Consider the following 14,609-nt stretch of genomic DNA (forward strand, 5'->3'; position numbering starts at 1 on the left):
TGATCTTATAGAGGTGTACAAAATCATGAGAGGAATAAATTGTGTAGATGCACAGTCTCTTGCCTTGTGTAGGTGAATTGAGGACCAGAGGACATAGGTTTAAGGTGAAGGGAAAAAGATTTAATAGGAATCTGAGGGGTAACTTGTTCACACAAAGGTTGGTGGGTGTATGGAACAAGCTGCCAAAGGAGGTAGTTGAGGCAGTGACTATCCCAATATTTAAGAAACAGTCCAGTGCATGGATAGGACAGGTTTGGAGGGATATGGACCAATCGCAGGCTGGTGGGACTAATGTAGCTAGGACATGTTGGCCGGTGTAGGCCAAAGTTGGGCCGTAGGGCCTGTTTCCACACTATATCACTCAACTCTACGAGCTGCCAGAGGAGGTAGTTGAGGCAGGTACTGTCATAACTTTAAAAAAACATTTAGACAGGTACCTGGATAGGATAGATTTAGAGGGATATGGGCCAAACACAGGCAGGTAGGACTAGTGTAGATGGGGCAAGTTGGACCGAAGGGCCTGTTTCCACGCTGTATGACTCTATGACACCATGACTTTACTTACTTCGCTGGTGCTAAGGCAAGCCATCCCTATCACACCTCTCCCGCAAACATAAAAGGATGGACTCCACTCCACAGCAGCAGCTGCATTGGAAATTAGAGCACTGCATGTCTCATTCTAGAATGTGCTTTTGACAAAAAGATAAAAGAAGGAATTTGTCTACAGCCTCACCAACTTCTCTTATGACTCCTCTCACCTTTTTCACGTCAAAGGTGTAGCCATGGGCAATCACATGGGTTCCAGCGATCTCCCCTCCACAGCCTACAAACGGATTGTTTCCCAGACTTGCACTGTCCACTTCGATCTCCTACCCAAAATCCACAAACCGGATTCCCCTGGCTAACCCATTGTTTCAGCCTGCTCCTGCCCCACATAACTAATCTCCAAATACCTCGACTCCATCTATGTCCAGTCCCTTCCAACCTACTTCCAAGAGACTCATCACACACCCTTGAACTCTTCAATAACTTCCAATTCCTAAGCCCCCATTGCCTCATCTTTGCTATGGACATCCAGTCCCTTTACACCTAAATTCCCAACCAAGCCATCCAGTCTGGAGAAGAGCTTCTACCCGAAACATCACTCATTCCTTCTCTCCAAAGATGCTGCCTACCCCGTTGAGTTGCTCCAGCATTTTGCATCTATCTTCAAGCCCTCTGGTTGTCCCTTGAACATATATCCTATCAGTTTCTCTCTACTAACACTCTCCTCCATCTGCCAGAATTTGTCCTCAACCTGAACAACTCATTTGACTCTTAACTTTCTTCAACTTAAAGGTGTAGCCATTGGCACTATCCAGACCAGACCATCCCACACATCATGAATGACTACTCATTGAGGCTTTTCCCTGGTGGCATCAAGACCATCCACCCAGCAACTGATGCTGCCCTGGCCTGGATGTCTACCCTTGACCAACAACTTTTGGCTGTGCACGCCATACGCAAGAAGAAGATTGGCACTCACATGGGCCCCAGCTACACCTGCATTTTTGTTGGTTTCGTCATTAGTGGTGATGTCATTAATGACATTAATGGTGGAGGATACAATGATGGTAATGTCATTGAGTGCCAAAGGTAGACGGTTGGACATGTGTTGAAGATGGTCATTGCTTGGCATAATTATGACATGAATACCACTTATCATCTCAGTTATGACTGTTTACATGGACGTCCAGAAGGAATTTGATAAAATTTATCATAACAGTGATGCTGAAGTCAAAGCTTATAGAATTCAAGTCAATTTATGGACCTAACCTAGTCCCACCTGCCCTCATTTGGCCCATATCCCTCTAAAGCTTTCCTCTTCCACAGCCAATTCCAATCCATTTGAGTATAGCTCCTTAACCCTATTTTCTGTCTCCAAGATTTTCTGTCTCCAAGCTTATAGAATTCAAGTCAACTTATTGACCTAACCAGGTCATAGAATGAGGAATTGGAGACAGAAAATAGGGTTAAGGAGCTATACTCAAATGGATTGGAATTAGCTGTGGGATAGGAAAGCTTTAGAGGGATTTGGGCCAAATGAGGGCAGGTGGGACTAGTGTAGATGGGGCATCTTAGTAGGCATGAGCAATGTTGGGCTGAAGGCTTTATTTCCACACTGTATAACTATAGATCCAGCAATGACTGTTCTGGCACCACAACTATTTTCATGTTTAATAGATTTGCTGGAGGGATAGAAATAGATTGATCCACGTTGGGCAATGTCACTAGGACAGTGAATGTTGTAAATCATACAGATAGTATGCATGAAAAATTGTGAAATCTGGAATTCGATACAGACCGATTTGGTCATTCTTTCGCAAGCCAAAATAAATATAAGTTAATTTTCTAAATGGCAAAAATCTGGAATCTGTGCATGTCCAAGGAAACTGGGGGGGCATGTCCATTCACTATTAAAATATAAGGTATTTATTCACAAAATGCTGGAGTAACTCAGCGGGACAGGCAGCATCTCTGGAGAGAAGGAATGGGTGACGTTTCAGGTTGAGACCCTTCTTCAGACCTACACATTTTGTCCGCTCCACTGCGTTCTTTCCTACACCATTAAAATATTACAGATGTATACCGGAAAAGAAAAGCAAATGGCTAATGGACTGCTCACCTTTACACCTAGAGTGCCACAGGAGATGTGTTCAGGAAACGGAGTTCAGGAAACAGATTAGCACGATTTTATTTAATCACTGGCCTCTATGGTATTTTGATCGTATGTTCCTAACCCAATACTCTTTCAATTAAGCTGAGTGCAGTGCATTCTGTTTATGTCCCAATTGCCATGGATGATTTGAGTTATAATAATGCATAATTAACATAATATAAGTTTAATGTCAACAAGAATTTTTGGTACATATGACAATTAAACACGCTTGACTTTTGACAGCTAAGCAACGAGAGTTACGACAAGTGCTTGATTTATTGGCCCAAGGTAGGAGTTCCACTGAAGAGGTTTCTAACAAGCTTCCACTATTGAGTCCTGCTTGTACAGCAACAGGTGCAGTCCTTTATTTTACAAACTGAACTGTTTGCCCTCTCATTGCTTCACGGCTGTGGATTCGGATATCACCATGAAATGTTTGATGCATCTTCAATTTAAAATTATTGGTCTTAATATGAACAAGCGTTGCAATCTTTTTGAACAATTGGTTGCACTTGTGCCTAATTACCATGTTAATTTCTACGCCCGCACCTCCACTCAGGAACAGCTTCATCCCCAAGGCCATAGCTGCTATGAACTGGTCCTGCTGAGCCGGATGGTCACATCGCACAGTGATCCGACACAGATCTACTTGCACTTTATTCTGTCTTGAAACTGTTACAATTTGTTTCGTTGGGTTGTTGTTGTTAAATTAATTAAATTATTGCATCGTATGGGAGACGCATTCCCAATCTCGTTGTACCCCTGAACTATGACAATAAAGATATACTGTATTGTATTGTATTGTTTTTACAGACTGAAGAAGCTAATGTAGATATCTGATATTTCATTCTTTTCCAATCCACTTTACTGTTAATAACTTTAATGTTAATAAGTTGTTAATACAGGTAAATTATACACGTTTGAATACTTTCATCTCTGTCGCCTGTATCTTTGGGTCCTTGCCATCATCGGAATACAGTAGCCAGGTAGCAAGTACCACAATGTGTAGGATGAACACAACCATCAATCGTAAGCCCACAGCCAATGGCCAAACCAGTTCTAACAGAGGCAACAAGAACATAATTAACTTTCAGGGCAGTAAAGCAACATCCAGAGATAATATGAAGCAGATGAAATAATTTAATCTCTGATGAGATTTGCCATGCTATTTTTAATTCCTGCAATTTCAAACACCTGGCAGCAAAGGGGACCAAATAAATTCTGTGTAGGAAGGAACTGCAGATGCTGGTTTACACCGAAGACACAAATTGCTGGAGTAACTCAGCGGGACAGGCGGCATCCATGGAGAGAAGGAATGGGTGACGCTTCGGGTTAAGACCCTTCTTCAGATTGAGAGTTAGGGGAAAGAGTCATTGATTCTTATCATGAGCTAGGAATTGTACAAGTTGTGATGTAATCAATTATTATATAGGAGAAGATGCACTGGAAACTCCCCAGAATTACAGGTAAACTGATATTTAATCTCCTCCAATCTCCCCGGTAACAGACGAGTCCTCTTGTTCTCTCCAGATTCGACCCCTTCCCCCAAACCCTTCTCTACATGTTAAAATATACTCATTCTTAACATTTTGCACTTTCAATGAAAACTTACTGAGCTGAAACAATAATTTTGTTTCTCTCTCCCCAGATGCTGCCCAAGCATTTGCTGCATTACCTGTTTTGTACAGTTTAACTTCCCATCTTTATCCCTGGGAAATGCTGGAGGGCATTGAAGAGACCTAGTCTCCTGGTCTTCATTGTGTAGGAAGGAACTGCAGATGCTGGATTAAACCGAAGATAGACACAAAAGGCTGGAGTAACTCAGCGGGTCAGATGCTGTCTGACCCGCTGAGTTATTCCAGCTTTTTATGTCTATCTTCTTGATCTTCATTGCCAACATTGGGAGGCACAGTGGTGCAGCGGAAGGGCTGCTGCCTTACAGTGATTACAGCGCCAGAGACTCAGGTTCGATCCCGACTACGGCTGCTGACTGCACAGGGATTGTACGTTCTCCCCGTGACCATGTGGGTTCTCTCCGAGATCTTTGGTTTCCTTCCACACTCCAAAGACGTACAGGCTTGTAGGTTAATTGGCTTGGCATAAATGTAAAATTGTCCCCAGTGTGTGTAGGATAATGTTAATGTGCGGGAATTGCTGGTCGGTGGGCCAAAGGGCCTGTTTCCGTGCTGTATCTCTAAATCTCTAAGCTAAAGTAACTAGACTTTGACGAGCAGGTACAAAATTCCTGGACTGTAGGTTATACTTTCCTACAAGTGATAGCAACTGTAGCAGGACGTCCTCAGCCTTGTTGTGTGGTATCTGCCCAGCAATATAATGCGGGTAGAATCATTTAGTCCAGAAGCAAATGATTTCATTTGAACCATGCTAATATTGAGTAGGATCAAGTCGGCTTTGGGCAATCTAAGACATGGTCTGAAAAATGATTACAGTACAAATAGTGACAGAAGTATTTCATAGGGTTTTTCAACAGTGAATACTTCCGTCACTGTTGTAGTGTCCCATTGGAGCATCCCAAGTTTGTAAAAGGCACGATAGAAATGCATTCTCTCTTTGTGAAGCATTGTTTGGTCCAAATGAGTCAAACATTTAAAAGACATTTGGACAGGTACCTGAATAGGAAAGGTTTAGAGAGATACTAGACCAAGTGGACCCATTGGACCCAAAGCTCTCCTGCATTGGTGCAGCACCCCCCCCTCCCCCTCCCTCCCTCTCCCCTCCCTCTAATCCCCTCCACACCCCCTCCACACCCCCTCCACACCCCCTCCCCCTCCCTCCCCCTCCACACCCCCTCCCTCCCCCTCCCCTTCCCCTCACTCCATCCCCCTCAACCCACCTGATCCTCCCTCCTCCCCCCCTCCCTTCCCCCCTCCCTCTCTAGGAGATAGATTTAAACTTTAAAATGTGAATAACTTTAAAAATATAACACCGATTTCAATGAAACTTCTTCCATTAGCACCAGGGGGCGACAGTGAGTAAAGTGGGCCTAAAATTGTCACGCTACCGAGCACCGTTTTGGCTGTAGTTTAGGAACAAACAAACAAACAAACGAGAGTTTTAGTAATATAGATGGGCCAAATGAGAGTAGGTTGGACTGGCTTAGATAGAGTACCTAGTTTGGCATGGGCAAGTTGGGCCAAAGGGCCTTGTTTCTGTGCTGTGACTCCATGATTCTACAGCGAACTGGAGAATGCGGACAGATTTAGTCAACTCCATGGCTGCTGGCATTTCTCCAACCTTTCAATGGTGTGTTTAATAAACTGAAACATGCTCGCTAGAATCTCTAAGATCTAACTCGCATTGGTAGTAGCTCAAGAGTGGGAAAGGCTTTCTGCCTGTTGTGAATTATTTCACTGCTGAATCTCATATTGCTTTTATATTACCATCAGCCTCTCCCAGGTGAGTTAGATCAAAGATTGAATTCCATCCTATTTCCTGAACCACGGTGATATATTACAAAATTCCTTTAACAATACAACCATGTGCATATTTCCAGTTACATGCTCAAGCTAACCTTTCATCCCACACCAGCACTGCTGAGTTAGCAATGAAATGTGGCCAGTTTCATGGTTTGGGACCAATTATCTTGGAGACTGCATCAAATTGACTTCAATTTATTAACTGCAGTTGGCAAGCATTTTATCATTCCCAGACCAACATTCAGAGGTGCAAACGGACAGAATATTGAGGGTGAAACATAGAAAACAGGTGCAGGAGGAGGCCATTTGACCCTTTGAGCCAGCACCGCCATTCATTGTGATCATGGCTGATCATCCACAATCAGTAACCTGTGCTGCTTTCTCCCCATATCCCTTGATTCCGCTAGCCCCTAGAGATCTATCTAACTCTCTTTTAAATTCATCCAGTGAATTGGCCTCCACTGCCTTCTGTGGCAGTGAATTCCACAAATTTACAACTCTCTGGGTGCTACAAAACTGAAATAAAAACGGAAAATGGTGGTAACACTTTACAAGTCGAGCAGCATCTGTGGAGGGAGAAACAGGGTTAATGGCAGGTCAGTGACCTTTATGCAGCACACAAAAGATATAGCCAAGTTGATGGCCATTTTATTCAGAACACAAATCTATTGGAGATATTCTGGTCATCCCATTACAGAAAGGTTATGGAGAACACATATCAGAGGTTTACCAAAATTCTGCCTGGATTAGAGGGTATTAGCTATCAGGAGAGGTTGGAAATAACTTGGAATGTTTTCTCCAGAGTGGGGAGGCTGAGGGGAGACCTGAAAGAAGCTTATACAATTACGAGAGGCATACATAGGATACATAGTCAGTCTGAAGAAGGGTCTCGACCCGAAACATCACCCATTCCTTCTCTCCCGAGATGCTGCCGGACCTGCTGAGTTACTCCAGCATTTTGTGAATAAATCAATTTGTACCAGCATCTGCAGTTATTTTCTTATAGTCAGAACCTTTCTCCGGGGTAGAAAGGTCAAAGTATCGAGGGGGATAGATTTCAGGAGAGAGGGACAATGTTTAAAGGATATGTGTGGGACAAGTATTTTTTGCAGAGAGAGAGGTGCGTGCCTGGTATGGGCTGCAGAAATGGCATTTAAGAGGTTTTTGATAGGCAGATGGATATGCAGGGAACTGAGGGATATGGGTCATGTGCAGGCAGAGGAGATTAGTTTAATGGCATCATGTTCGGTACGGACATTATGGGCCAAAGGGCCTGTTCCTGTGCTGTACAGTTCTGTGTTCTATAATTAGAGGCATAAAGGGAGTACAGAGCAAAGGAAAGTTGGTGGATGGGAGGAGGAAGCACCTCATATTTCACTTGGGCAGCTTACACCCCATCAGAAGGCAGTGGAGGCCAATTCTCTGAATGCATTCAAGAGAGAGCTAGATAAAGCTCTTAAGGATAGCGGAGTCAGGGGGTATGGGGAGAAGGCAGGAACGGGGTACTGATTGAGAATGATCAGCCATGGTTACATTGAATGGTGGTTCTGGCTTGAAGGGCCGAATGGCCTCCTCCTGCACCTATTGTCTATTGTCTATAATATTGACTTCTCTAACTGCAAGTAACCCTCGCTTTCCCTCTCTTTCCATCCGTCCCCCTTCCCAGTTCTCCGACCATCCCTGATTACATTTTATCTCTATTTGCTTTGTTGTTACCTTCTCCTAGCTAAGAATGATCTATTCTACATTTTCCTTGGATCTGCATCCCCTTCGATGTCTCACTCTCACACCAAACACTTCCTTATCTCTGCATCTCACCCTCCCCTGACTCTCAGTTTGAGAAGGGTCTCGTCCCGAAACGTCACCCGTTCTTTCTCTCCAGAGATGCTGCCTGTCCCGCTCAGTTCCTCCAGCATTTTGTGTCTGTCTTCGGAGGAAGAGATCAGATGGGTAGGTCAGTGCTCGGGTGGAAGAGAGGACAGATGTGATGACAATAGGCATGATGGTGCAGGGGACATGTAAGGAAGGGTCCAGAGGAGGTGTGAATGGCAAGAGTCACACAACACAGAGTGGTGAAAGTAAGTCTGTTTGTGTCAATGCCAGAACAACTACAGCTGAAGTGAAACCCACATGATGCACCATTAGGAATGTGGCCATGACAATGTGTACAAGAGGATAATGTTAGTGATATGACTGAACATGCAAGAATGTCTGAAGAAGGGTCTCGACCCAAAATGTCACCCATTCCTTTTCTCCTGAAATGCTGCCTGACCTGCTGAGTTACCCCAGCATTTTGTGTCTATCTTCAGTGTAAACCAGCACCTGCTGATCCGTCCTAGACATGTAAGAAACGTGGTACTTTCAGGTCTGCAAAGCAGTCTGGAGGGCTAGTGATGGTCTGAAGTTGTTCAACTTCTTTAAGAGCCTTTTGAATGAGCAAATGATAATGCAGGGTTTGGAAGGGTATGGATCAATGTGCATACAGAGGAGCTCAGTTTAACGGTATCATTTTTGGCACAGACCTTATGGGCCGAATGGCCTGTTCCTGTGCTGTACTGTTCTGTGTTCTTTAATTAGGAGGTACAGAGGAAGGCAATATTGGTGGATGGGGAAGAGGAAATAATCAGATGGGAAGTTGTTGGAACAAATTGTTGATTCAGGGTGGCTATTATGTGCCCAGTTGAAGGATAAGATGGTGTCTCTAGAGAATACATTGAGTTTCACTGGAACAGTGCCCGAGGGCAAAATGTTACTCACCTGTCACAATTAGCTGCACATAATCACTGTGCATTGATAGCGTCGAGTTAGATGTTTGATACTGGCAGAAGTAATTGCCTGAATTGTAGACTGTTGCAAGTTTGATCTCGAAGGCCATGACCGAACTATTTCCCACTTCTTCTGTGAATTGCAGGTTCATTCCATCTTTGTACAACATGAAGCGTCTAGGTACCTCTGGACCAGGAGCTATACATGTGAATGTAACCCAGTCTACCAGAGTTGAACTATGCAATGAGTTGATTGCACGCAGTGTGGGTTTAGGAGCATCTGCAAGTACTGAAGAATAAATATTGAATCAATGGAAACATTTCGTGCAATAGACAATAGACAATAGATAATAGACAATAGGTGCAGGAGTAGGCCATTCAGCCCTTCGAGCCAGCACCGCCATTCAATGCGATCATGGCTGATCACTCTCAATCAGTACTCCGTTCCTGCCTTCTCCCCATACCCCCTCACTCCGCTATCCTTAAGAGCTTTATCCAGCTCTCTCTTGAAAGCATCCAACGAACGCAGCACGGTAGCGCAGCGGTAGAGTTGCTGCTTTACAGCGAATGCAGCGCCGGAGACTCAGGTTCGATCCTGACTACGGGTGCTGCACTGTAAGGAGTTTGTACGTTCTCCCCGTGACCTGCGTGGGTTTTCTCCGAGATCTTCGGTTTCCTCCCACACTCCAAAGACGTACAGGTATGTAAGGTTAATTGGCTGGGTAAAGGTAAAAATTGTCCCTAGTGGGTGTAGGATAGTGTTAATGTGCGGGGATCGCTGGGTGGCACGGACTTGGAGGGCCGAAAAGGCCTGTTTCCGGCTGTATATATATGATATGATATGATATGAACTGGCCTCCACTGCCTTCTGAGGCAGAGAATTCCACACCTTCACCACTCTCTGACTGAAAAAGTTCTTCCTCATCTCCATTCTAAATGGCCTACCCCTTATTCTTAAACTGTGGCCCCTTGTTCTGGACTCCCCCAACATTGGGAACATGTTTCCTGCCTCTAATGTGTCCAATCCCCTAATCCCCTAATCCCCTAATTATCTTATATGTTTCAATAAGATCCCCTCCTCATCCTTCTAAATTCCAGTGTATACAAGCCCAATCAAGTCAAGTCAAGTCAAGTCAAATTTATTTGTCACATACACATACTCGATGTGCAGTGAAGGCTCCAGCCTTTCAACATACGACAGTCCCGCCATTCCGGGAATTAACCTATAACAAACTGTGATAAATTCAACAAGTTGGCAACAAAAGGCTTGAAATACAGGTAGCTCTGGTCATAACGTATTATAGAAAATCACTTTACAAAACCAGTGGGGAATTATGGGCTAACGAGCTTCACACTTGCATTTAAAAAAACTTTTCTCCCCCACAGGATTTTTTTTTAAAAATGCCTTTTTAAATAACAATAATTTTATTTATGATACTGCAAGCTAAAAAATACTAATGGCTCTGTGACATTGTCTAGTAGAGTATCATTGTACAGTCAGTAGAAGCAATTGCTTGACAATTTCATGGCCACCTGTTTTGAGACTTACAGAATTAGTTTTCAAGAGACATAGTCCCTGATTATTATGAGGAGGTTTCATGGAAAATGGGGTTTTTCCCCCATAAACTGTGCTTTTTCCAAGACAGCTTTTTCCTGCACCTGAATTTGCAAAATAACTTTTAAGTGGTTTGTCTGATTCCCACTTATTAACTCTTTACAATTAGCTCTGCCCACATAAGGCAAATAGCATTCCCTAATTTCAGGCTGAAGAAGGGTCTCGACCTGAAACGTCACCCATTCCTTCTCTCCTGAGATGCTGCCTGACCTGCTGAGTTACTCCAGCATTTTGTGATACCTTCGATAAATAAGGGAAGGTGGACACAAAATGCTGGAGTAACTCAGCAGGTCAGGCAGCATCTAGGAGAGAAGGAATGGGTAACGTTTCGGATCGAGACCCTTCTTCAGACTGATGCTAATTTGTCAGACTGACCCTAATTTATCAATCATCCTAAATCTAAATCATATAATAGAAACCTACATTAAAGCAGAACTATCCAATTCTTTAAAATGATTAAACGCGTTGGCTACACTGATCCACACTTTTCAATGTAGAGGTACATCATGCACATCATGGCAGAGGTACAGAAGCATAGAAATGAACCACAGACAGACCATATGCCCCATCATGTCTCTGCAAGCTTTCTTAAAGAACGATACCATTAGCCTCATCGTTAATTCATGATCCTGTAGATTGTGATATTTAAGTAACTGTCTAATCCTTTTGAGCATCCTTTCAGATGCATTTCAGATCTTAACAACGCCCTGTGCAAAGGAAGTGTGTTCTTACTTGTCCTCTGACAATCAATTTTGCTATCAGAGCACTAGACCCAGGGCAACTTTCCTGAGGAAAGCATTACCCTGTAATTAAACTCAAACCCCTTCATTACTTAAAATAGTCCTGTCAGGTTTCCATTAACCACTTCTGCTTCTTAACGCACTCCACATAAACAGATTCCCATATCTAATATCATCCTAATCAACCTCATACTTATCTTTCCCACATTTTTCATATTTCCTTGGGACAGAAAAGGTGACTATTGGACCCATCTGGTCTACGCTTGGTCTCAGAGCAATCTGACCAATTAACCCAGGAGCCTGCCTTTGGGATGTGTGACACCCAAACAATAATGGGGGGGAACGTGCAAATTCCTGACACACAGCGTCAGAGGTCAGGCTTAAACCCCAGTTGCTGGAGCTTTGAGGCAATGGCACTACCTGCTGCACCGCTGATTTTTTTTTCTATGCAGCTTTAGAAAGTCTTGGAGTTTTCCAACTATCTGATGTCCAGTATGGTTCACAATACTCGAGCTCTGTCTTAATTGCCGAAGAACAATAAGCCCCAAGGAGTCAGTGTGTCGTACAGCATGGAAACAGACTCTTCGGCCCGCCCTGTCCATGCTGACCATCCAGTACACATCAAATCTCATTCACCATTACATGATAATTTCCTCAGATAGTTTAGATTCAGACACTGACCTGGGCTTTCAGCACTCCTGCACCCAGATGCATGAACTGTGTTGGAAAACAATTTGAACAATTAAAATCAGAGCTAACCAGAGTCAAAACAAAACTATTCAACATTCAGAGCCTTAATACAAATTTTGTCAGAGCTGTGTGCAGATTATGATCCCCATGTAGATAGGATAGGTTTGGAGGGATACGGGCCAAACGCAAGCAGGTAGGACTAGTGTAGCTGGGACATGTTGGCCGGTGTGGGCAAGCTGGGCTGAAGTGCCTGTTTCCATACTGTATAACTACGTATATAGAATGAGCTGCCAGAGGATGTAGTTGAGGAAGGTACTAACATAACTTTTTAAAAAAACATTCAGGCAGGTACATGGATAGGATGGGTTTAGAGGGATATGAGCCAACACAGGCAGGTAAGACTAGTGTAGATGGGGCTTGTTGGTCAGCATGAGCAAGATGGCCGAAGGGCCTGTTTCTACCCTCTATGAAATTATATTAAGATCTGAACAGGAACATAGAAACATAGAAACATAGAAAATAGGTGCAGGAGGAGGCCATTCGGCTCTTCGAGCCAGCACCGCCATTCATTGTGATCATGGCTGATCGTCCACAATCAATAACCCGTGCCTGCCTGCTCCCCATATCCCTTGATTCCACTTGCCCCTAGAGCTCTATCTAACTCTCTCTTAAATCCAGCCCGTGATTTGGCTTCCACTGCCCTCTGTGACAGAGAATTCCACAAATTCACAACTCTCTGGGTGAAAAAGTTCCTTCTCACTTCAGTTTTAAATGGCCTCCTCTTTATTCTAAGACTGTGGCCCTTGGTTCTGGACTCGCCCAACATTGGGAACATTTTTCCTGCACCTAACTTGTCCAGTCCTTTTATAATTTTATATGTTTCTATAAGATCCCCTCTCATCCTTCTAAACTCCAGTGAATACTAGCCTAGGTTTGAGCCCAGTTTAGCACAAGAAAACCTATCTGGTTTTGTATAAAAACAGAACTTCCCAATGTTTCATGAGGTTGAGTCCAAGACATCAGAGTAGATGTTACCAGGTTAAATTGCCAAGGAGAATCTTGTTGGTGGGGAATAGGAGAGGGGGGGGGGGGGGGCAAGCATAGATCTCGGAGGGACATTAGTGTGGAGTAGAAAGGGGACCCCCATGACTGAGAGGCTCATCAATTGTAACTGGGGTGGTGTGATCCCGCCCAACTCGGCTATCTGGGCGCTGGATGGCAGCAGCTCTACCGCTGGTACACGGAGAAACTCCTCAATAATTATCACTAAACAGAAATTCAACGATAGGCACTGGTGGAGATGTAAGTACTCACCAATGGCCAACACAGCGAACAGCAACATACTGCTGGGGTTTCCTCCCGATCTTTACTCAATGTGCCAGACAGCCAGCTCGCAAGCTGATGTTGCCCCAGACTGAAGTACTAGCACCACCGTGAACGGGTCGGGGGATTGGCCCGTGCAACGCGGGACTCTTGGTAATGTCTGAGCTTCTGCAATCTATAATTTGCTTGTCAGCACAGGGAATTTCCAGAGGAGTATCGGTTCCCCTTCATGCTAATGGGAGCAAACGAGACTCAGTGAACACTGGTCCTGGAGATTTAGATACCCAGCTAATGGGCAAGATACCCCCGCGTCAGACTGAACCAGGGGTCACAGCTTAAGGATAAGGGGAAAGTCTTTTAGGACCGAGATGAGAAAGTTTTTCTTCACACAGAGAGTGGTGAATCTGTGGAATTCTCTGCCACAGAAGGTAGTTGAGGCCAGTTCATTGGATATATTTAAGAGGGAGTTAGATGTGGCCCTTGTGGCTAAAGGGATCAGGGGGTATGGAGAGAAGGCAGGTACAGGATACTGAGTTGGATGATCAGCCATGATCATATTGAATGGCGGTGCAGGCTCGAAGGGCCGAATGGCCTACTCCTGCACCTAGTTTCTATGTTTCTATGAAGAGTCTTGACCCGAAACGTCACCCATTCCTTCTCTCCAGTGATGCTGCCTGTCCCGCTGAGTTACTCCAGCATCTTGTGTCTATCATGGGTGCAATGGGCTTAAAGACCAGTTGCAGCTGGGACTGTAAAATGGTACCTCTTGCACATGGACTTGGTGGGCTGTTCTGTGCATACTGCACTAACTGGGATGATTATAGACAATAGGTGCAGGAGGAGGCCATTCGGCCCTTTGAGCCAGCTCCGCCATTCAATGTGATCATTCACAATCAGTACCCCGTTCCTGCCCTCTCCCCATACCCCCTGACTCCGCTACCATTAAGAGCTCTATCTAGCTCTCTCTTGAAAGCATCCAGAGAATTGGCCTCCACTGCCTTCTGAGGCAGAGAATTCCACAGATTCACAACTCGCTGAGTGAAAAAGTTTTTCCTCATCTCCACTCTAAATTACCTACCTCTTATTCTTAAACTGTGGCCCCTAGTTCTGGACTCCCCCAACATTGTGCTTTTGTGTGAGGATAGTCTTGCTGAGCTGTATGCAAAAAAAATATTTCTGTACCCGGTACATGTGACAATGAAGAAACCACCATATACATTTTTTTTTCCTTAGGCCCCCCCTCGGTCATGGCTGACCATGGGCGATGCATCCTAGTTGGCTGCTTACTCCACACCTCGGCTAGTGGAGCAAGCAGCTTGTAGCTGAAGAGACCAATGCTGG

General features: G+C 44.4%; 1 protein-coding gene across 1 annotated transcript; it reads right to left on the reverse strand.

The window, feature by feature from the left end:
• Nucleotides 1-2,928: 2,928 nt before the first annotated feature.
• LOC144611523 (uncharacterized) lies at nt 2,929-13,391 on the reverse strand. Its single transcript, XM_078430660.1, has 4 exons — nt 13,260-13,391; nt 11,937-11,972; nt 8,893-9,189; nt 2,929-3,757 (listed from the first exon to the last, which is right to left on the reverse strand). Exons 1-4 carry the CDS (start codon nt 13,285-13,287, stop codon nt 3,609-3,611), a joined length of 510 nt encoding a protein of 169 aa, XP_078286786.1. The 5' UTR covers nt 13,288-13,391; the 3' UTR covers nt 2,929-3,608.
• Nucleotides 13,392-14,609: the final 1,218 nt, after the last annotated feature.

This window comes from Rhinoraja longicauda, chromosome 40 (assembly GCF_053455715.1).
Source record: "Rhinoraja longicauda isolate Sanriku21f chromosome 40, sRhiLon1.1, whole genome shotgun sequence".
Lineage (NCBI taxonomy): Eukaryota > Metazoa > Chordata > Chondrichthyes > Rajiformes > Arhynchobatidae > Rhinoraja > Rhinoraja longicauda.